This window comes from Enhydra lutris, unplaced genomic scaffold (assembly GCF_002288905.1).
Source record: "Enhydra lutris kenyoni isolate GAN:26980312 unplaced genomic scaffold, ASM228890v2 scaffoldscaffold15, whole genome shotgun sequence".
Taxonomy (NCBI): domain Eukaryota; kingdom Metazoa; phylum Chordata; class Mammalia; order Carnivora; family Mustelidae; genus Enhydra; species Enhydra lutris.
Window position 1 is genome coordinate 31,346,236 of NW_019154099.1, and position 24,341 is coordinate 31,370,576.

Consider the following 24,341-nt stretch of genomic DNA (forward strand, 5'->3'; position numbering starts at 1 on the left):
CTTAGATATTATTTCAATTGGTCCTTTTACAACTGAGGTGCCTAGGGGATATCCATGCAGATATTTATTCAACAAGTAATTGGAATTGAGTCAAGGTAGGGCCTGGCCAGGGGCTGTGGATTGGGAATCATTTGCATAGAGGCCCATTGAATTCCTGAGCTAGCTAAGGGCAAGTGTGTCATAAAAGAAACGTGGTGATAGCAAACTCTTGAGAGGGTGAAGTTTAAAGGTCCAAGAAGGAAATGTAAAGTTACTTAAATAACTTACTTAAATAAAAGTGGAGTCTGTTACAATGAAATAAAATCCACAGTGCATTATGAAAGTTCTATAGGAAAGCACATTTTGGTTACCCCACTTTGAAAAGCTCTCTTTCATTCGTGCCTGCTCTCTAGTATTCATATTGGACTACCCCATGCCTACTACTCTAATCTCCAGTGCAACTGACCATCCCTTCCGGGTGCCTCTTGTCTAACGCTGCACTCTGCTCATTGGTTCTACTCTAGATTGAGCTCTCTGAGAGCTAATCCTTAGTACATACTCATGACAGGATCACACATTAGGTGACATGCACTCTGCCTTAATAAAACAGAGGGCTGTGGAGGTCATTCCATTATAACTGGCTGTTAGAAACTACCCATGGTGCTTTGAGAATATGTCTAGTGTGGTGGTGGCTGGATTTTAGAGAATCCTTGAGAAGTAGTAACACGTTTATTCATGGTAATGAACTTGAGGAGAAACTCTCAGGTAGTCATTAAATTATTTAATAAGTGCCCAGAAAAGACAGCCAGACCTTAAAAGATGATCTTTGGGGAAGATAGAAACCTACAGATGATTCTAGTAAATATTTCTTTCTGAAGTAAGCCTTTCATGCATGGACCACTCCAAATATGAACATTGAAGTATTTCTTTCAGACTCATAGAGGGCTCATTTAGCCATTTTGTGAAAGAATTCACACTTGAGTGCTAGGCTCTTGTTTCTGCGTTTTGGAAAAACACCATTTATCTCTGTAGTGCTATTTCTGTGATAATATCACAAAAACGTCTAGGTAGTACAGCAGAAATTTAGATGGAATTTCCAAACAAAACCCCGGCTTTCCAGTTTAACCCTAAATCCGGTCATGTGACCCTTGGTTACCGTGGATATTTTTGTCGTAGGAGTAAGTCCATGAGTGATGTCAGCGCGGAGGATGTTCAGAACTTGCGTCAGCTGCGTTATGAGGAGATGCAGAAAATAAAATCACAATTAAAAGAACAGGATCAGAAGTGGCAAGATGTGAGTACTTTCTTACTGGGAGAAGGGAAGGCTGGGGGAGAGTCTTCTTGTTGGACTCCTCCTTGCATCTTTTACAAGAAGATCAGTATACTTGAGATGATTTTCCTTCCTACAGAATGCAGTTCTACAGAAAATGCGATCAGCTTCCTTTGAAAAGGCTTGTATTCCTTTCTGGCCTATCACTGTTGCCTATTTTAAAGGCCACTGTGTAAAATATAGTAGGATATTTATTTTTTCATATTTTCTGAGTTCTCAAAAATGTGAATCTGCTTCCTTACAGTGCGGTTAATCTGTTCCTGTGCTGTGGTCAGTTGAATTTGGGGGTATGACTGTTATGCTTATGAAGGGAAAAGACTTAATTCAAAGTTTAGAGGAGGAGGGGTTCCAGAACAGTCTGGGCATTAGCAGGGAGAGATGAAGGGGGTTTTTAGAGTTAATACAGATTTGGGGAGAAATAAATATAACTAGGTGTAATATTTTGGCTGGAAAAGTAATTGATATGAATCAAAATGAGATGTTTTCATAGGGCTGATTTATATCCAGATGTTTATATGGACACAGACTTAATATTTAGCTTTGTCCCTGCAGGGAAAAAGCTTGACCTTTTTTGAAAGGGGTAATTGTTACAAACCAAAGGAGTGTCTAGAAACACAATAGATAATATATACAGAGCAAACCCGAAGGAGTTTGAGGATAACTTTATGGGAAGAGTAGAGTGTTAGGATGAACAAAAGGGCCAAGGATGGTAAATCTTCATTTTCAGAGAGATTAAAGTCTATGAAATGAAGAATCTCCTGCCTTGGCTGCATTTCTCAATTTCGGTGTCTCTTTTAGTTGGGAACTTGAGTTAATGATCAAGAAACAGTAATTCAGTGTCACTTTGCCCAGATACATGGGGACAGTTTTGGTGTGAAAATAAATATTGAGGCGTTATCTGTTAATGCAGTTGAAAATACATGCTGATTATCCTGTAGGACTAAACACACACTGCTTTTGTTCCTTTTGGAACAAAAAAGAAGTGGTTCTTACTGGCTTCAGGCTGTTCTTAAGCAGGAATGGCTCTGTCAACTCTTAAGGGTATGAAACAGGACTAGTTTAGTCTGAGATCCTGGATGTGCCTCTCTTTGTATTGGAATCCCACTAGAGGTTCTTAGCATGGCATTTCTCCATTTTGGAGACCTAGAAAAGTCTGCACCATCCAAAATGTCTTAAACCCTTGAGTGTCACAACCAGCTTAGGCTGCTAGGGCTCATTTAAAAGCAAAATCAGGTTGCTTGTCCTGGAGTCACCCAGCTAGGTTAGACTGTTCCTGGGAATATGGGAAACAGCTCCACTTTTCATATGGGATCTTCCTTATTGCCCTGTTAGGTGGAGTATACCTGCTTTAAAATCTTATCCTCAAGCCTGACCTCCCCAGGAAATCCTTTTTCAAACTCTGCCCTCCCCTGCCAGAGGTAGAGTTGTCCACTGTCTCTCCTTCAGACCCCCACCATCCTGTGCTGTCCCATTACATTGTTGGGATGCTGTCCCATCATTGTTGAACCTTTATTTACAAGTCCCTTTCTTTTCCAGACCAAGAGTTCCTTGAGGGAACCCACATTGTACGCGTCTGCGTGTTTGTGGTCCTCTGCCTCAAAGTAGGGATCCAGTGCGGCGTATGTTAAATGAAAGATAGAGTGTGCGTTTACGCTTCACCATTACAATCCTATGTCTGTTCCACCTGTACTAGTGAAATATGACATTTCACACAGCAGCCAGGTTATTGGAGTAAGGTAAAAATGAAGTTGAAACACTTCCTGATCTTTCTGGCCAGACACCCAATCACAGGCATTTAGCATGCATTGTGAAATGGGCAGGGAGGCAGGAGAACAGTAATGGGGTCTATCTTATTAGGTCAGGTTTTTTCGACAGACACATGAGATAAAGGTTGGTACAGAAACGCCAGCTATAAAAAGCAGAATTAGGCCACCTTGGCATCAAGTTGGAGTGAACGGTTTCAGCGATGTAATGGGACACCCTGGCGCACTCTCACTGCTGGAGAGGGTGTGTGGAAATTCAGGTGTGCCTGCGTTGATGTGATTTTCTTCTGCTAGGACCTTGCAAAATGGAAAGATCGTCGAAAAAGCTACACTTCAGATCTGCAGAAGAAAAAGGAAGAGAGGGAAGAAATCGAAAAGCAGGCACTCGAGAAGTCTGAGAGAAGCTCTAAGGTGTTTAAGGAAATGCTACAGGACAGGTAATAAAGCTGAAGACATCTCATGGTGGGAATTCCTAGTGTTAGAAATCCATATTTTATGTAAGGGTAGGATACCAGTATTAAACCATAAGCAAACAGGATTTGCTGTGCAATGAGAAAGCGAAGTATTGCTGTAATAAATAGTGACTTGGATTAACAAAAAAAATGGGTGCTTGATATAGGAGTGCATTCTTGATTTTTACGTTGTATATTCAAGTGCAGTATTGGGTGGTGTTGGCCATCTTTGGTGCAGAAAATAAACTACCTTTTCTCCTTTTAAGATGAATTTAGGAATGGAATGGCCACGTAAAACCAGCTCCCACTCATTTAAATTGTGTAAAATATCAAGTTCCTTTTCATGTTTTAGTGGTGCGATTAAAATTCTGTTTTAAAGGAAGATGATATAAACACAAACGTAAGGGGTTTATTTTTGGCATTCCGACATAACAGGATAAAGGTCCAATGTAAACTTTCCTGTAGAGCAGTTACTATGAGAAACGTTGGAATATGTATAGGTCGGGGGAAGGCAAATATGCTTTAAGGATAATGTCAAAGAGGAAATGTGCTGTCAGGTGAAGTTAAACAAAGCTGCTTTGTGCCTTAGAAGCAAATGGTAAGCACAGTTTCATTCACTTAGGAGGTATTTCCTGGTGAAAGGTAGCAGTGAGGTTGGATGTGTCATGGGCTTCTCTATAAATATGAGTGGTATCTTTAATTTGTAATAATTGTCCATGCAAGTCCTATCAAGCTGTATGAAATCATCTACTAACTTGATCTTAACTGAAGTCTAAGTCTTCTGTGGTCTTTTGTTTTTACTAAATTATTTAAAATCATATACAGGAAAAAAAGCTCATAGCCCTATAAAGGAATCCACAGCTTTGGAAGGTTCAAACTGGTTGTTGGACAATCAGTTATAGTATGCTAATTTGGGAAGATCGATAAACTTGTAGGTAAAACTTTGTGAATGTTCCCTTATTCAAGTATCCTCATTTTCTCATTAACATCTCTTTACAATTAAAAAATCCCACCGAGGTATTTGAGAGCCAGTTTAAGAAAAAAAAAAAAAAAAAGAATCTAGTTCCTACAGTCTTTTAGTGTGGCACTAAAAAAAAAAAATTACCTGTACTTATACTCCTATTCTGTTAATACCATTTTGGTTATTGTGTGACGTCAGTAGCCTTTTTATTCTTAGTCCGTTATATGTTACTGCCCGAGTGACCTCTGTCTCTCCACCTCGGTGTGTCACATGCGTAACTTGGTGTTGTGGTGTGCTTCTTCTTGCTAAGGGAATCCCGAAATCAAACGTCCATAGTTACCTTGAGGAGGAGGTTGCATTCTTCTGATGACATATTGTATGAAGAGATGCTTTCCCCTACACTGACCATGTCAGAAGCAAGTTACCAGAGTGAGAGAGTAGAAGAGAAGGGAACAGCATATTCTACAGAAATTCCTAAACAAGATTCCACGACTTTTGCAAAAAGAGAAGATGCTGCGGCCGCTGGCGTTCACCTTCCTTCTAAAAGCCCCATCAAAGAACAACTCCCAGACTCTTTGTCCTCTCAGCCTTCACTGACGACACAAAGAGAGTCGACTCGAGTTTCAGCCTCTCTCCCCAGAAGTTACCAGAAAACTGATACAGCCAGGTTAACATCTGTGGTCACACCGAGACCTTTTGGCTCTCAGGCAAGGGGAATCTCATCACTCCCGAGATCCTACACGGTAAAAAATATGTTCCCAGGTTATTTAGTCTGTTCTCAAGAGCAAAATGTTGGGGAACTTGTGTAGAAGTTTGATTTACCTCTACTTGATATAGAAAATATGCATAACTTATGTATAGGGCCATTTTGTGTCAGCTGATCTAGATTCAGTAGATGTTTAATGCTTAAAGTAGAACAAGTCTGTGGAACTGGTTAAATTTGACATTTAATGAAAGTAAGGCCTGATGTATTTTAAAGAACGAATAAGCTGCTTTCTAAGGCAGAACATGTTTCAGTGTTATGTTTTCTCAAATAAAGCTTTTGTAAGGTATTAGGCTAAACCATATGAAGATGCTAGTAGTTCTTTTTGACCTACAAAACAGCAATTTCACGTGGTTTAACCTAAATATTTTCAGGTGCCTTAGGTACAACTTTCTATTTTTCTCTGATTACCTGCTTTATTAGAACTTGATATGCTTGAAAGTGGTTATTAAAATGTATCTCATGGTTCTATTTATATTGGGATTTTTAAGAATAGAGAAATTGGAAACATTTGCCCTGAGAATGAAGCAGTATTATGTAGTTGACGGTGAGGGCATTGCAGGAGAGTGTTAAGGTCAATGTTCAGATTTATTTTTACTCCTGCCAGTAGAGTATCCTAAAATCTAAGAAAAAACTTGAAAGAATATTCAAGATAAGGAAAATCTCCCTAAACTAGCCAGAGAAGTCCTATTCATTATAGTAAATAAAATAGAGATATATTTGGCAGCATAAAAAAAATCAAATATATATGGCTCATTAGTTAAACAGTCAAAAGACAACTTACAGACTCAGAAAAATATAGTAAAATAAATTCTGGATGTAAGTTTAATATCACTAGGATTTCACATGTTCCTACAGATTGATAGGAAAAAAGATAACGAGTAGAATAATCGATATAGAAATGAGTAGCCGGGGCACCTGGGTGGCTCAGTCAGTTAAGCGTCTGCCTTCAGCTCAGGTCATGGTCCCAGGGTCCTGGGATTGAGCCCCACATCAGGCTCCTTGCTCAGCAGGGAGCCTGCTTCTCCCTTTCCCTCTGTCTGCCTGTCTGCCACTCCCCCTGCTTGTACTCTGTCTCTTACTCTCTCTCTGTGTCAAATACATAAATAAAATCTTAAAAAAAATTTTAAAAAAATGAGTAGCCAATTTAAGGAAGAGAGAGTTCAAAAGTTTGATAACATAGCACACACTGAAACATGTTCAGCCTCATGAGAGCAAGAATGAGGTGTATAGCTTTTTACACATCAGATTGACAAACACTCAAAATACTGAAAATGTCTAGTGTTGGCAAGGATGCAGAGAAATAACCATATTTCTACATTCCTTTGGGAGTGCATTGCTACAGTTTTTTTTCGAGAAGATAAATATATATAAAATTTATATATTACTTTTTAAAATAGTACATGTATTACATCTGAAATATCCTTTGGTCCAGCGAGTTTACGTTTGGGAATCTATAAAAATAAATATTGCAATTATAAAAGTATGTGGGTATTTGTAGTGTTTTTGGTGGTTACAGAACACTTGAAACAATGCTGAATGCGTATCAAATGAATAAATTGTAGACATCCATACCATGGAGCATTCAGCAATTAAAAGGCTAGTCTAGAGATCTGTCTATTGACCTATCAGGGTGATTTAAATGAGCAAAGCAAGTTTCAGCAGTATGTTCATAATATCATCCCTTTGTAGAAAACGAATCCCCTTCTCACTACGTATGTGCCTATCTGTGAGCAGGAACTAATGTGCTCCGAGCTTTTAGTCATAGATGCTGTGGGAGATATGTTACTTTCAGAGTTTTAAAGTATACATGTTTTTTAAACAGAAATCTAATGATACCAACCTTGAAATGGTGTTTTCCTTTTTAGATGGATGACTCTTGGAAGTATAACGGAAATGTAGAAGATGCTAAGAGAACTCAGAACAGCCTGGTCAGCACCTCTGTACAGAGACCTGACCTAAGCCAGCTCGTTTCCAGCAAGTCCAGCGAGAGAGAGAGAGCCGAGGTGGGAGAAGGTGTGACGGGGCCGCCGTCCCCTACACCCTCCTTCTCATCCCTTTCCCAGGACCAGGCTGACACTTCCAGAGCCACACTGTCTTCCACATCTGGCCCCGATTTAACGTCTGAGTTTGGAGAAGGGGGAAGCTCACCACAAATGGAGGACTCAAGATCGCAGGTGAGTTTGGGAAGGCTGCCTGTCCCCCAGGCTCAGAAACTTCAGTATTGAAACCTGGAAATGGTGCTTCTAACCTCTGGGCATTATTATCTGGGTTGATGGTGTCCAAAATGATGTGGCCGTTGGTTTTTAGCATATCTTAGAAGAAGTAGGCCTCTTCCACCTCTCCGTTTGTAGGTCCAGATAACCCTTGTGTTGTGTGTGTTTTGAGGCTTTTTGGACCAATCTCTTCAGGGTTTGGCTGTTTTTTTTTTCCTCTCTATTCCTCAGTTCAGCAACTGTTGTCTTATAGCCCTCGTGGTCAGTGGTCCCTGGTTCAGGTGTTGGGATCACCTGGGAGGTTACAGATTCAGGTCTAACAGGCAAGTGAGGTTAACTGACCACAAGGGGAAAAGGGTACACATGCTAGGTGCTGGCCTCTAGGGACGTGGCCTTTCTTTCCTATCATATTAACCTTCTCATGACTTGTATTTGTTTATTTGAGAGAGAGAGAGCTTGAGCCTGTGAGCAAGCACGTGGGGGGGAGGGGCAAAGGGGAGGGGAGAGAGAGAATCTTTCAAGTAAACTACCACCCCCCACCCCCGCCCCGACCCAAGCAGGGAGTCCTGTACAGGATTGGATCCCATGACCTGTGAGATCATGACCTGAGCTGAAACCAAGAAGTTAAATGCTTAACCGACTGAGCCACCCAGGCACCACAACCTTTCCGTGACTTTTAATACTGATTTACAAAGTCTACAATTTTGTGGCTTTTCTTGTATCTTAATGGGAATATTGAGGCCTTGTTACAGTGTGACAGTTATATTCCTTAATGTTTGGAGTCTAAACAAAATGTACTATCAGAAGAAGAATGATGGGGACGGGGTGGAGGCGTTTGTAGTTTTTCCTACTTAAAATCACCATAGATCACTTTTAGGAGAATTGCTAGGTAATGAATGTAGTATGTTTTATATGTAAGCTAAAAGTCATTGCTTGTCTAGAGAACGGAAAGCTTTTCTTAAAAAAAAAAAAACAAAAAACAAAGCCCCCCCGCAAAACCCCCAAACACCTTTGTTAAGCAGTTTGGTAGCTGTATGAACCCCGTAGCATGGAGGAGCTCCTTTGGTTCTCTGGCTTAGTCAGGCATTCTCTGCTGCCTTATCACCAAGGTGTGTGTGTCTTCCAAGGCATAGTACCAAATATATAACTTGGCCTAAATTATATTCATGAAAGAACTATGTCACTAAGTTGATGTGGCATATTTGCTACAGAAAAGCATTACAAGCTTAAGAATTTATTTCTGATTGTGAAGTACTTCGTGCTTGAGAAAATTTGGGAATGCAGGAAAGGGTGCATGACAGAAAGGATGGGTAATCCCATCTTTTAGAGATGACCTTTGTTAACATGGAGGTATATTTCTTCGTTGTTCCCATGCATATTTACAAGCACGTATCCAAAAGTGATCTCTTCAGCTTGCTAGAATCATTAGGCGTAAATTTTTTTGCTTCGTTTTTAAAGAATTGGAAATCTGTAATTAGCACCCTGAATTTCAGTGGATGAGAACGGTAGCCTATGGTATACTTGGAGAGCATAAGCGACCAGTGGGTGAGTAATAAAAGCAGAAGCGAGGTGTCTTTTGTTTTTATGGACTTGTGTGTTTGCCTTCACGTTTTCAAATAGCAAACCCAACAAAACAGCCTTACAGCCTGTTGTGCATTCGGTGGTAGGACGCCCTCAGGCTGGCGCTGACACCCGCATCCGCGGATTAAGAAAAAGAGCCAAGTGTGGTGCTGGGTGTGTTCCAGGTTGCTGGAGTTCGCGAGAACCTGCATTAACGTGGCGTGGTTTCAGGTTTCATCATTAATGGATTTATGCTCCTTTGTCTCCAAACCTGGCATGGCATCCTACCAAGCAAAATTAGGCTTTGCCGAGTCCAGCGGTTGGAATTCTTGCACATACGTACAGCTCACACGGTGACTTGCCCAACTCTTTGTGGCTTGGCTTGTCCCCTCCTCCCCTGTGGACAGCGCTGCTGCTCAGGTAGCATCACCTGCTCTTATCACTGAGAAGGAGATAACTGCCTCGGGAACAGGGCTGCGAGTGTACAGACAGCCCGTCACAAATAAGTCAAGCGTGTTTGTAACGCTCTTCCAAGTGTGGCCACACTCTATCATTTATGTGTTCAGAGAATAGAAGAATAAAAAGTAATATGTGGGCAAACATCTAGATGTTTGGGAGCTTGGTAAGTGTTCTTTGGGTCTTTCTTCTACTTCTTACCTCATCCTTTTGCCAGTAATATCCTTTCATTTCCTCCTCCAAAATCTCCCACGGCAGTCTTCTTTTCTGTCCCTGCTTCCACCAGCCTCATTCTCAGGGTCCTTGCCCAGCAGTGAGAACACTTTATAAATTGTCACCTGTCTGTGCGATCCCTGCAAGCCCGTGTTAGGTTGATTTGCATGAAGTCAGGCTGCACTTGGTCATTTCTGGGCTCCATGGCCTCTGGTGGCACTCTGTGGTCTGTTCAGTGAGGTTTACAGCCCTCAGGGGAGCACTCTGGCCCCTCCGCACTGGTCCCGAGGTCCCTTTGGAGCGCTGTAACCACTGCCTACTGAGCTTCGGCCATGGGCCAACCAGGTTTCTCAGGCTGTTTCTTAGTCCTCAGGAACCCTTGTGTCCCTGTTTTGCTGTTGTGGAAATTGAAACACAAGCAGTCATGTCACTTGTCCAAGACCATACAGGGTCCTGAGTGGTGGTCAGGATTTGTAACCAGGCACTCTGACTCAAGGTCGCCTGTACCACACTATGTCATGGAAAAAAGAATTCAAAGTAGGTGATCGAGCCACATGGCACTGCTTGCTTTTTCTTAAACATCTCATCCACGTTCTTAACACATCACAGAGACTTGTTCTTATGTTCCTAGATTCGAAAATGCTCATTTCACCCATGTTTGTCTTGTGAAGTTGTCCTGCTCTCTCAAAGCCCAGGAGGGTCACTTTCTTCGTGAATCAAGACCTCTTCTTCTCCTAGTTGGAATTGAACTTTTCACCCTTGGCTAAAGTTTCATTTGCTGGATTCCTTGTTCCAAATGTTCATTCTCCTTCACTGGTATTCTTTGTACCCTCCATAGCCTTTACACATAGTTGGTGCTTTTGTTCACTGACTTGAATTGTATTCAAGGCCTTGATCACCAAACTGCAGTATGAACTTTTCTGGCAGGTAATTTAGGTCCTCATAGGCTCATTAATGTGGGAGTGTTATGATTAAGGCGTATTTTATGACTTAAGTGCTTTGCTGTTATGTAGAATTATTTTAAGGAAACAAAGTCTGAGGGGGCAGAAACTGGTTAGGAGCCTCTTACAGAATTGTGGTCATAAGGTGGTTCGTGCCATTAAGAAGGGAAGGCTTAATGAAGGAAGGAACTTAATACAACCTCATTTAAAATCTGCCCACAGAAATTTCTTTCCCATCTCCATTGCCCAGGTGGGGTTTCAGTCCTTCCCATTCCCTTTTCTCCCCTACTTCTCTTGTGATACTGCTTCTTTTCCTCCCTCTTTTTCTGATCCAGGCTGCCAGGGCACTCGTGAAGGTGACCCCAAGGCAAGGGAAGAGTGTGACCCCTGAGCTCTTCATCCTCCTCTATCTGCCTCACAGATGTGGCTTTGATGATTAGTCCCCTGATTGGTCTCATCGACAGGGTTTTGTTTCCTTTTCTGTCTTGTCAGAGCCCTCTTCTCTCAAACTTCATCCAAATCCCCATTGCAGAACCTCTGCCCCAGATTTTTTTTTAAAAGTGCTCCCCAGAAGCTAGATGAGAGAAATGTAAGGAAGGAAGCTTTTTACATGTCAACTTCTCAATCGCCAAGCCTGCCCTGGTCTGGTGCCCCTTTTGAGTAGCACCCAGGGCTAACTGTGTCACAGCACCCCCTGCAACTTGTCTAGATTCCCCTCTCTGGGAGGACAGGAAGCAAGCCTGTCCCCATCACTGTTAGCACAGTACCTGGATCTGAGCGTGTGTCTTGAATGCTGTGTTCTCAGGGCTGCAGATTTAGGTACGTGAGTATTAAATAGGACTTTCTTGAGTTGACCTGGAAACTGCTTAACCAGCGTATATGTCATGTGTAGCATTGTTTCCACGTGGAACAGAAAGTAATTAAGCGGTGGCCGGGGCGTACCTTGGCACTTCTTAAGTGTTTCACTTAATCCTCCCAGTAACCTTTCACAGTAGGTAGTATTATCCCCACATTTTCAAATGAAATACTTGAGATTTGAAAGTTACATAACTTGCCCTGGGCTGGTTAAGTGCTTAGGCCACAACTGTAATTTCTCTGACCTTATTTTTTTGGAAATGTGACAAATTCCAATTTGAGAACTGCCTTATGTGTAGTTAAGTCTCCAAATGTTGACTTAATTTTGCTGTATCTCTAGAATCTTAGAGCCAACAGGGACCAAAATATCCTCTGTTTCATGAAGATAAAATCATTCTTAAGATTGTTTTTGAGGAAAGCTACATAGTTTTTGAAACTTACCAGCACCGAATCAGAAATGTGGAATTTCTGAAATGCAGAGTTGGAAATCTACCCAATAGGTAGTAAGGAGCTACCAGCAATGTTAAAACAGGGTACAGTAATGATAATTGGCATGTTCTGTGACTATACTTCTGGCAGCTGTGTAGAAGATGGAGGGAAAGAAGGGCAGGGGCAGGAGCACCAATTGGGAGGTGGCCACAATAGTTTGGGCCATGGTCTCCCCTCTAAACTAACATGGTAACCTGAAGACCAGTGAAAGGTTGGGATAACTCAGAATAGATTTATGGTTGGAGGACTCAAGAGCACTTTATTAAATACATGGGTGCAGCAGGCATGGGGTAGGAAAAGAAGGAAGAGGCAGCCCCGGTGTTGCTAAATTGGGCATCTGGTCAGGTAATGATGTAACTATCTAATACTTGAGAAACAAGAGGTGGAAAAGAGTAGGTTGGGGAGGAAGATCCTAAATTTAATTTTTGATACATTGGGCTGAGCCAGTAACTGAAGATACAATAGGGAAGGTTATTCAGGAAAGCTTGTAGTCAAAAAGATGGGAGACTGGCTCAGGAACTACAAAAAAAAAAAAAAAAAAAAGAGAGAATAGGAGAAGCACATTCATGAACCTGAGAGGTGGCCAGACAGATGGAGAAAAAGACAAGAGAAAATAGGATAATGGGTGATGTAGATGACGGTTTCTGAAAGTAATAATAGTTGGGGTAGTGCCTGGTGGGAGGAGGACTGAAGATGGATTTGTTAGGAAAGAGATCAACTTGGAATGGGCTAAGTGATGAGACTGGAAATACGACCTCCCTCTAGGAATGGAGAAGTGGAGGAAGTAGGTTCAGACATGGATTTTGTGAAGGAGAGTGGCTCCAGGGCCAGAACAGCACCATGATTTGGGGGTCATTCCCTTCTGTTCATGTCCCACTTGCATCCTGAAGAAATGATGCAAAAGAATCATGTGTACAAAAATCGAAGTTGATCTAGTTCCTGTTATTTATGACTGTAGAGCCCAATTCTGTGTTTAATGTTTTGTTTAATTTTATCAACTTCAGTAGGCTTCCCTTAAGTCAACAACATTTATCTAAATGGAAAAGTTTGGAGAAAATAGCTTTCTGACCTCTTAGTGTGTAAGACTGACTCTGTTTTTCATCAATTCTCATCTTTGGTGATAGGAAAGTCTTAAGTCATCAGATGTTCTAAAATTAAATCTTGTCATTGCTATTCTAAATAGATCATCTCATTTTTGTCTAAAAGGCTCATCTTTTGGTGTATACTTCTGCATAAATTGGATCTAATTTGAGGGAAATTATTTTTAAATGTTGATATGTTGATAACCATACGTTATCTTTTCTGGCATAGGCAACTGGAACCGCTTTATCAGTCATCAAGAATCTGGCTTTCCCCCAAGAACTTAAATTCCTGGTTCTATCCAGTTTAAGCAGAAATTCCTCCATCATTGTCTTCTGAGGCATGGATCTTTTGTAGAATACTCACATGGCATGTATCTTGGAGAGATAAATTAGGAAGTAGAAATCCTAACTGAAATCATTGTTGAACAGTTTGTGCTTGACTATAATTATAGATATGTTCCCTTGCAGAGTCTATGGGCTGATCTAATTCAAGGACCTAGGATTCCAGAGAGATGCCTGAGGGCCTGCCACCATGGGCAGGCCACGCCATTGAAATTATAGCTATTCACTCTAATCCCTTTTATGTATTGGTTTGGGAGGAAGGTGGTCTACATAAAACTTTCATTTGAAGACAGGGTTTTGCAAAACAGAAAGCTTGCAAAGTCATTATGAGAGAGAAGACCCTGGCAGACTCTGCAACATGCCTGAGGTCCCCTAGTTATTGATAGAAATGGACCTATAATTGCTCCTATAATTTCTCCTTGGCCTGTCTACAGTTCTAAAGACCCCCATACCTACAGTCTGCCAGACTGTAGCCACACTGAGGCTGTGGCTGTACATCACAGTGTAACCCCCTGTTAACTGTTTCAGAGAGTTATCTGGTTATCTGTGCTTTTTTTTTTTTTAAAGATTTTATTTATTTATTTGACAGACAGAGATCACAAGTAGGCAGAGAGGCAGGCAGAGAGGAGAAGCAGACTCCCCACTGAGCAGGGAGCCTGATGCGGGGCTCGATCCCAGGACCCTGAGATCATGACCTGAGCCGAAGGCAGATGCTTAACCCACTGAGCCACACAGGCGCCCCGGTTATCTCTTCTTTTATTTGGTATGGTCAAGTGGAGGTTCATTTGCAAGGCAAGAATATCCTTTTGTGGGGCACCTGGGTGGCTCAGTGGGTTAAAGCCCCTGCCTTTGGCTCAGGTCATGGTCCTGGGGTCCTGGGATCAAGCCCCTCATCAGGCTCTCTGCTCAGTGGGGAGCCTGCTTCCTCCTCTCTCTCTACCTGCCTCTCTGCCTACTTGAGATCTCTGTCAAATAAATAAATAAAAAATCTTAAAAAAAAAAAAAGAATATCCTTTTGTGAGACAATTCTTTTAGTCTAATAAAATTGTGAGACTCTTTCATCTATAGCTTAAGCTCATTCTCTTTTATCCTATATTTGGTAGAAAAGGATAATGTTTACTTGCTGTTTCCCACAAAGTATTCTTTATGTAGTTTGAGACTATTTATTAAGACTCCATCCTGTCTTTTATTCTTCAAGTTAAAAAACATAAATTAGTATCTTGCGTATCTAACCCATCATTTGTCCTCTGTCCTCACATAGCAGTAGATTCTGTGCTTTACTTGGCTTTTTTTTTTTTTTTTTTTTTGTGGAGGGTAAGTGTAGCGAAGATGACCACTTATTTTCATTGAGTCATGTCTAATTTAAGTGTGTGGTAGTTTCGGTTAAGGAGAGGAATTAACCACTAATTTTTTCTATTCATAGCAGAGTTTTAGTCTTAAGATTGGTGTTCATCAGGCTGATTATTAACGTGTTTTCGCTACCTACATCAGGGTTTCTGTATTAAACTGCTTTACAAGCTTTCCGATTAAAACTTTTCTATATTATTAGCTACAGATTTTTCCTAAAATAGTTCCATACTCAACTCTGGAAGAGTCAGTGATTATTTTTTGAGAACAAAGACCATGCCTAATCCGTCTTTATTTCCCAAGTATTAAGCCCTGTTGTCTTATACAAAATAGATGCACAGTAAGTGTATGTTGACCAGATGAATACGCGCATATTGTTTTAGTACTTCTGTGTCCACAGAATATAGTAAGTTCTTGGTTCGGTGCCTTCCTTGTCTTGTTTCTAATTCTTTTTTTTTTTTTTTTTAAGATTTTATTTATTTATTTGACAGACAGAGATCACAAGTAGGCAGAAAGGCAGGCAGAGAGAGAGAGAGTAGGAAGCAGGCTCCCTGCTGAGCAGAGAGCCCAATGCGGGGCTCGATCCCGAGCTGAAGGCAGAGGCTTTAACTCACTGAGCCACCCAGGCGCCCCCCCCTTGTTTCTAATTCTTATGTAATATCAGTTTTTCGTAGAATAGAGTCACTTGGATTTTAAACTTGTTTTAGAGGTGGAAAAACTTCAGCATAAAGCTTTATGAATTGCCCAGTTAGCCCTAGGTTCAGTTTTAATGGCCACACTGACCTGGAGAATTTATAGGTCTTTTTTTTTTTCTGGAAAATAAAATGGCTTTAGGAAGAACTTCTGCTTTCAAAACAGTAAGTCTCAGTTCTTAATTATTCTAAATCAAAGACTGAAACTAGGCTGGGAATTTCGAGTTAAAATTCATGTCTGTTTGTTTACCCAAAACAAAACACATACATTATGAAAGGCAATTGAAATTTTCACAGACGTCGTGTATTTTACAACTTAAAACATTTGTTTTGGAAAATGGCTGCCCTTCTGTGAAACTGAGCATTTGTTGCTGTGTGGTGTAGTGACGGAGGTGGAAACAGAGGTCTGTCTGTTGTCCAAGGGACTGTTGTTTCTTGGGCTTGTTGGCTGATGTCACTTGGAGGAAGTTGTGACTTGTTGCTTAGGATGTCTCAGTTGGGGCCCTCCTGGCATCTGACCTACCCTGGTTCCCCAGAGATGACGTAGCTCTCATTGTATAGCTCGTGTGGTGGCTCTGTCCTCACCCCTTGATCTTCCTAAGGCAACAGGGCAAACAGTGCTTTGCCAAAACTTCAGGTGCCCAATAAGGGGTGGTCCCTGTCTTAGCTGAGCTCTACGCGTAGCTGAGTCGTGTGTCAATGAACCCATTGACATCGTTCAGCTAAATATGTTAAATGTCGGAGTTGCCTTTTTAATAAGTATGGTGGCATTTAGAAAAGCATTTAAATATTTTTTTTGCATTTCCAAAAATGCTATCATGTTGAAATAAATGATATATGACATTGTGTAAATTTAAGGTGTACCATATGTTAATTTGACACATTTTTATATTGTAATAGGATTGCCATTGTAGTGATAATTAGCACCTTGATCACCTTACCTAATCATCCTTTCTCTTTAGTGGTAGGAATAATTAAGTTATAGTCTGTTAGCAAGTTGGATTAGAATACCGTGCTGTGTATATTCACTGTACCGTGCTTTAGATCTCTAGGGCTTATTTATTAATAGCAAGTTTGTACCACTAAACAGTATGCACAACATGCCTTCTCACTCCTTTCCTGGGTAATAACAAATGGTCTATAAATTAAACCCAATTGTAGACAGGGCAAAAGCCCAAGCTTTATTCATGCCCAGCTGATGAAAAATATTAATGTGAAGAAAAACATCTATTGATGTGAAGGTTTCCCTTGTTTTAGCAGAAAAGTAATAAACTCATTGATATCTGTATAAATGAAGGTTTTACCAAACCCAGGTTAAAAAGATTGCTGCTTCTGGTTTATCATGAAATAACTCAAGTGTACCTTGCATATAGCCTCCGTTCTTTCATGGATAGACTTTCCTCCACGTGGGTGCCAGGGACACATGATCCACCGTTTCGTGTTTGTTTTCAGGATCAGTTCAGTGATATGAGAATCAGCATAAACCAGATGCCCCGGAGCGGTCTTGACTTTGGGTTTACAGTAAAATGGGCATTGTCTGGGATCTTCGTTGCATCAGTCGAAGCAGGTAATTCATAGATTTAGTTCTACTCAACTTTCTTCCCCTTGTTATCCTTTGCTGTTCAAAAAACCCTCCAGAAATTAGTTTATGTGATACAGGAGGAGACAGCACATGCGAAAAAGGCAGTAGTAAAGTGAGGAGATGTAGCCTCTTCCCAGAGACTAATAGCATTTCTTCTGCTTGCCTCATTAATTTTAGTTTTGTAGAATCTTATCTTTTGACCTTTACAGAATTCATTTGTCAAAATTTTAGACTTAATATTTGGAAATGCTTCCAATCAACAATTGACTGGAAATTCCAAAAGAACTGTCCATGATTGGCTATGTTTGGGGTGGCTATGTATGTGCTGTGTAATAAATTGTTGTTTTCTGAGCATCTTAATGTATCTTGCTCGTGGAGCCCTCAGGATGCTTTGGGACTTGTACAAAAGCAGCCCCTCCCCCATCCAGGGTTCTACCAAGTCCCTCCCAGGAACTCTGAGCAAAATATTACCACAGAGCCTAAAATTAAGCTACTGTAGTTAAGAGGAGCTCCTCATTTACATATTTTAGCTATATAAAATTGCATGCTAACTCTGGTTATTTTTTTTGAAAATTCAAAAAGACTGTTTAATTAGATAACAGGAAGTGGTAATTGTAAGTGGTTTTAAATGGCCTTGCTTTTTTTTTTTTTATCTATTCCAGAGTGCATTTGGATTTGGAAGCTCAATTAAAGTACAATATATTTCACATTTTGAATTTAAAAATAATTTAAAATTTTCTTTGTTCTTACGAAGGTAATAAAGAAATTTTATGGAACAGATGAGCTTATTCTTTTATATGTTAATGAAGATACGTGCTCTTGCATAAAAAATGCATTTGGTGCTTTGTATGTTGTAGATACTCAAATATTTGGTAACTTAAAAAAAAATTCCTGACTCTGCTCTACCTGAAAAATCTAAGAATAGTTAGTTGAGATTAAGAAGTCATTTTTTTCTCTAAGTAAGCAATGACTAACTGAATGTAGATTTTTTTGTTTGGAATTTTTTGTTATTGGTTGTTTAATTTATTTTGCTTTCTATAGGTAGCCCAGCAGAATTTTCCCAGCTACAGGTAGATGATGAAATTATTGCTATTAACAACACCAAGTTTTCATATAAGGATACAAAAGAGTGGGAGGCAACCATGGCTAGTGCTAAAGAAACTGGAAAGCTAGTAATGGATATCAGGCGCCATGGAAAGTCTGGTGAGTTGGGTTTTACCACTGTCTGTCTTTCTCAATGGGGAACTGGTCTTTGGCAAGTGGTTATAACAGCTGGCTTCAATAACTTTTTTCTCATTTTTTTTATTTACTTTTTATTTTTTTGGCTTCAAGATGTTCTGTGGTTATGCCCAAACAAATCTGGAACAATCCCTCCTTGACTATTCTGTCTGCAAACTTTTCTCTAGCAAATTTACTGGACTCTACATAATTGATTGATTGATTGATTGATATGCTATACTGACTCTGAATGCAGATAGTAACTGAAAGCTATTGTAATTGCATCTGCATTTGGGAGTCTCATAACAATTCTGAGGATTAAGAATCACACTATGACTTTACTTTCTCGACAGCACCGTAACTAACTGGTGTTAGAGAGAACAGGGTAGGTCATATTCCTGCTGTTCATGCTCAAGGAACTGTCAGTATAATTCTATTACTGTGTTTCTTCATTGTTGAGGTTCGATGGGGAAGGGCATTAAACTCCCTGCCACCTCCTTATGATCTCAAAATGCGATATTCAGTTTTGGTTTACAGAAAGAGTCAGTAAACTTGCTAGTCTTTTCCTTATTAATGTGATCTAACCCTTGTGTTTTCAGAAGGTGATCTGTTGGCCAAAACCCCTGCACTCTTTACTTCTTTCACACACTACCTGATTTGTTTGTGTGTCTTCTGTATGTGTATTTTGTGTATGTGCATTCACTAACTTTGTTCTTTCCACGTCACCATTTACGTGTACTCATTTCTTGATCATCATATGCCAATCAGACTGGGGCAAAGACCAACCTTCCCTGCCATTTACACGGCATAAAACTCTCAATCTCACCAGTATGGCTACCAAAATTATAGGTTCACCCGAAACAAAGTGGATTGATACAACTTCTGGAATTTACAACTCAGACAAATCTTCAAGTCTGTCAATAACAACTGATTTCTCAGAAAGCCTCCAGCATTCTGTAAGTATTTTGAGAAGTAGGAGTATTTGTGTAGAGCAAAGTGTCTGTAGGAAGTGTGTGTGTGTGGGGGAAAGAATTTGAACAATTTTGATGCTACTTCAAAAACATGTAGTTGAATAAGGTAATTTATAGTAATGAGAGTAAAATGTGATTTTGATAATCCTAAGGCAGCCCTCATAGATAAGTAATAGTTATATCATTGTAAAATCAAAGGATCCCGTAGTAGTGTTCTATAGGTATTTCCTACCAATCTTCAACATTATACCCATTTCTCAGATCTTTGTGGATGTGAAGTGGTAATGTAATATACTGTAATTTTACATGTAATGTAAAATTATGTACTGTAACTTTTCTATGCTTTCTTTAGTCTTTGTGGGTAAATTACACACAATTACTATACTTATTTTAAAACATGAAACATTTTTAGATCTTGTGCAGATGACTTTGATGGGTAGACTTCAATATGTGGTTAAGAGATACTTAACTACATTAACTGATTAAAAATAATTACAATGTAGAAATTTTCCAAGTATCAAAGCAATAGTTAAATTTCAAATATTTGTCTTGACTCCCTAGATATAGTTGTTATTATCCTAAGATATTCTTTTATCTAATAAGGAGATCCTGCTACATTGTGTAGGGAAAGCTTAAATGCTGAAGAATTCTCTATGCTTGTGTTGCTTACTCATAAATATAAGCTAAGTGAACTAATTATTTGGCACATAGTGTTTCTTGGAAAAATAACGACTGATTGAACTTAATGTAAAAAGCTGTAAGAAATACACTAATAGCCTGTAAAACTCATCTTATTAAAATATTTTCACTAATGGGAAATACATTATTCGAACCCAAAGTCCGACTGGACAGAATGTTGTTAACTGGCCTTTTATCCTTCCAGAGTACTGAATCCAAGGAAATGAATGGAATTCGTGATGAAACTACTACTTTTGAATCAAAAGGTAAATATCACCATTTTAACTATGTTTATAATATAGAAGTCACAGCATTCAAGTTCTTCTATTATAAAAATTAATAAGTGAGTCCAAGAAAAACCGATCCCACTGCAAGCTGAAACTAAAAGGTTAGCACAGAGATCCTGTTGCAGCCAGGTGGAAGGGCGTTCAGTTCCAGGGTTTGAATAGTTCAGAAACTGCAAACAAAGCTTTGGCAGCCTGTCCAGGAGCTCTGAGGGCCTGTGTGTCTAAGTCAAATAAGAAAGACTTGTTTTCCTGAGGCCGTTAGCCTTCTTGCTGTGGTATGTTGGCAAAGGGAATCTTAGTTAAATCTGAAACAATGAATGAGGTTTCCTTTCCCCCTTTATTGTGAAACGGACAAGTTTGCAGGCAGCTAATATCAAGTAGAGGAATGGTAATAATCATTGTTAGGCAAAGGACCCATTTGTAATGAAGAAGCAGGTGTGGTATCTGGGGAGATGTTGTATCATGGAGTTATCACTCTCTTCCTCCTTCTGTCTGTCCACAAATCATTGTTGCCTCATACTATCTACTACTCCTTAGGCATACAAAATAAATAAGAAAGATCTGGTCCACAAAGTCAGGGAAAGAGACTCAAAGAAGACCAGACTCCTCCTACCAGGAAACTAGACTCCCATCCGGCTGGGTCAGTTTTATGGCTTTGCATCTGTCTTTACCAGTTCATAATATGTTAGGTCACAGCCAAACCAAGTTTCTAAATTCCCATTTATTGATGATTTATTTTGGTATTTAATTTCTGATAGGTAGAAGTGACTGCGTCTTAACAGATAGTGCATTCTTTATCAAAAGAGTTTTTAAAGCAAACATGATTTATTTTGGATTCCCCATGTTAAATCCAAGACACCCAGGTCCCATTCTGCCTGTGACTCAGGCAAAGCAAACTGCTAAGACACCAGACTCGTCATTAGTGACTATGTATACACGCTAGACATTGGAGGGTTTGCTTTACACAAGTAAGCACCAACCAGTATCAAGTAATAATTGCATTTACAACTTATGAATAAACTGAAGTATATGAATCGTTTGTCATAACCTTGCAACAGATCTTGTAGATCTGTAGATCTGTAGAAGTCAGAATGTTTCTTTTATTTTCTTTTTTTCTTAATTGGACTGAGCTCCATTTGCTTAAAGTTAGTGGCTATAAGATGTTAAACTAAGGCAAAATTCTTCAGATAGAAGAATATTTTAATTTGGACATTTGTTCTTATTTTATCTTTCCCTGGGTATTAATTTATATTCTTGTCTAACTCCCCACTATTTCTCAGTTCATTTTTTACTTAGTAACGCAGAAACTCTTAGTTACAAACAATTCTCCTTGGACTTCTAGATTTTGGGTTGATAAACCTAAGCAAAACATTTTAGTTTCCATTTCCCTAAAGCTGTGTGATCTAGCACGGAAGATTTTTTTGGCTTCTATGAAACTATGATGCTATTTGCTAGAATTTATTAATAAAATAATTAGTTCCATTACTAATTTAGATGTAGTATAGACTACTAAAAATATGTGTCTTTGTACATTGAAATAATCCATATCTTCTATGGCTATCAGTTTTGTCATTTTTCAACTAATGCTGTGGACTAGAAAGGTGTGTCAGATACCATTTAGTTTTCCAGTGGTGAGAGATTAAAATGAATGACATGGTATTGATTTTTTTTTTTTTTTTGTATTTTTCAACTAGCATCTGAACCTATTTCTTTGAAAAACTTAAAAAGGCGATCACAATTTTTTGAACAAGGTAAACTACCAAGATAACAATTCATGTACTTTCATGGAATTGTTCCCATTCTCCACTCTGTCCTTATAGTCTTTGGTGCTGGGCACTAAGCCTTTTCAATATGGCTGCCATTGTGACCAAGCAACGTAACCCATTTCCATTCTTTTCCTAGGGTCATCATGCTTTTCTTACAGTTCATGGGTCTACCTCTGTGGTAATGGGTCTTTGCGTGTCTTTTGTATACCTCTGGACTTTTTTTTTTCTAATTAAAAAAAGATTGAGATGCTGTTAAACACGCTTCTTTCCACTGGGTGACAGTAAGAAATGAGGAACCTCACTTACGCCTTACTGCTTCCTACAAATTGCGTAATATTAGATTACACCAACACCTGATGGTTGAACTTCTGAAAACTCTAACTCCGGCCAAAATGCTCTTTAAAAAGAGCAGAGTTGTTTCTTGCTATTGGAATGATGGCTTTGCAGTGTTCATAGGACCTCCCTGTTGACCCTGAAGTAAATTAAATGTAAATTTCGGTTGCGCTTCTGAACACGTGCATTTTGAGCCTCCCCGTGTTGGTGTAGTTGGGCTGCGCTGCCTTCTGTGCTGTGCTGCCTTCTGTGCTGTGCATGTGGCATTCCTTCCCCCTCTCACGGCTGTCGATGCCCTGTCTCATGAATGCAGTCTGAGCTGTGCTGTGCTGTCAGAACTTAAAAGTAATATCCAACATTTGAGATGCAATGGCACAGAGAGGAGTGTGCTGTAGGCGTCTAAATGTTATTGTTTCTTACTTTTAAGATGATCAAAAACCTTTACACGCTTGCCTTCTATTTACTGGACTCATAGATTAAAAAACAAAACAAAACAAAACAAAAACCCGAGAAGTATTTCTTTGGGGAATTAAGGTTTCTTTTTGACCATAAATAGGAGTAGCTCACCAGCTGTGCATGTACGAGGTCTATTTGTGTCAGTATCCATAGTGTTTTTGATATTTTTGTTAAATTCCTATTTTTCTACGGTAATTTAGTTGAAACACTATGATACTCCTAGCTCAAACTGGCTAACAGAAGATAATTCCTTTCTTTCTCTAGTCTAATTTTCACTCACTTCTCTTCAACAGGCTATTTTAGGGAAAAATATTTTCCTAAGTCTCAAAGCAGTTTTCTTTAAAAAAAAAAATGTATAAGTGAACAATTTATTTGACAGCTGAGGTTTCAGGAAAATTAAAAATACTGTATGAGAGCATCTTTCGTGAAATTTGCTTAGTTGGTTTTTGATTTTGTTGTTTTTTTGTTTGTTTGTTTTGTTTCTGCTTTTGTTTTTTGTACTACATACACACATTCCTGTAGTACCCCCTGAGAATAAAGAGAAGAATATTAGGCCCATAGGTGTACACACGAATTTTGAATATTTGTGCTGCAAGTAATAGGAGAGGAAGGGGAAGGATTTCCTGAACATGTTTTTGTGGTATCTTATTTAAGAAAAGTAGCTTATTAGCAAGGAGACCTGGAAAATCTGATACGGAGCTGGCACGTTAGCTTTAAGTAGTGGCAAGTAAAAACTTGGATTTGGCAGGTAATATACCATTTGAAAATCTTTTTTCTCTCCCTGTTGGGCTCAGCTGTGACATACTACCTGGTGTATTCATAAAAGAACCCTGAAACCTCTTCAGAAGACACCAGCCATCTAGCTCGAGTACCAAGGGCTAAGGGATATCTTTGGCACCCATACTTTCTCTCTCTTTGTTTTAAATGACTTTGACTTTGGAAGATGAGTAACAAACAGATGGAATTGAAGAGAAAAACTGAGATTCTACTGCAGTTTAAGAAAAAAAAAAAAATCACTGATCTCACTTAGTATCCTGGCATAGAAACAGCTAATATGACTCTGTAAAAAATTATTTCATAGAAATGAAAAGACTTATGTATTTTTTTCTTCCTTTCCAACATGCTGCAACACAGGAAGCTCGGATTCTGTAGTTCCTGATGTAAGTAGCATTCATTGGTTTTTAGAACAAGTAAGGTGACTTTGGCAGGACTGAATTAGCACATACTAGCCTCGCTGCTTTTCGGTTGCATAACAATTTATCAAGGGGTAGTCTTTCCAGGTTGAAAAGACCCACTTTGAAACAGAAAGCCAAACCTCCTCTGGTACCGCTTAGGCAAAGGGTGGGATGAATCATTCATGAAAGCGGAAGTGCTTCAGTAGATGACTGAATGAAGTAATATGTTCTTCCTTTGTTTGCACGTTTTCTCTTATAACTGGCTAGCTTCCGGTTCCGACCCTCAGTGCCCCGAGCCGCTGGGCGTGGGATCAGGAGGAGGAGCGGAAGCGGCAGGAGAGGTGGCAGAAGGAGCAGGACCGCCTGCTGCAGGTAGAGCAGAGTGGTGTGGGCCCACAGGAGTTCCGCTGGCTTTCCCTGCTCGGTGTCAACCG

General features: G+C 39.7%; 1 protein-coding gene across 2 annotated transcripts in view; it reads left to right on the forward strand.

Annotated features, from left to right (window-relative positions):
- LOC111147023 (LIM domain 7) overlaps positions 1–24,341 on the forward strand; it is a 94,934-nt gene that overhangs the window by 54,828 nt on the left and 15,765 nt on the right. For both annotated transcript variants that reach the window (XM_022502869.1, XM_022502870.1), the window contains 11 exons: positions 1,156–1,273; positions 3,367–3,509; positions 4,796–5,228; positions 7,117–7,425; positions 16,894–17,008; positions 18,065–18,226; positions 19,091–19,197; positions 20,096–20,156; positions 21,872–21,928; positions 23,867–23,892; positions 24,175–24,279. In XM_022502869.1, coding sequence (XP_022358577.1) covers positions 1,156–1,273; positions 3,367–3,509; positions 4,796–5,228; positions 7,117–7,425; positions 16,894–17,008; positions 18,065–18,226; positions 19,091–19,197; positions 20,096–20,156; positions 21,872–21,928; positions 23,867–23,892; positions 24,175–24,279 — 1,636 coding nt within the window. The remainder of the gene's footprint in view (positions 1–1,155; positions 1,274–3,366; positions 3,510–4,795; positions 5,229–7,116; positions 7,426–16,893; positions 17,009–18,064; positions 18,227–19,090; positions 19,198–20,095; positions 20,157–21,871; positions 21,929–23,866; positions 23,893–24,174; positions 24,280–24,341) is intronic.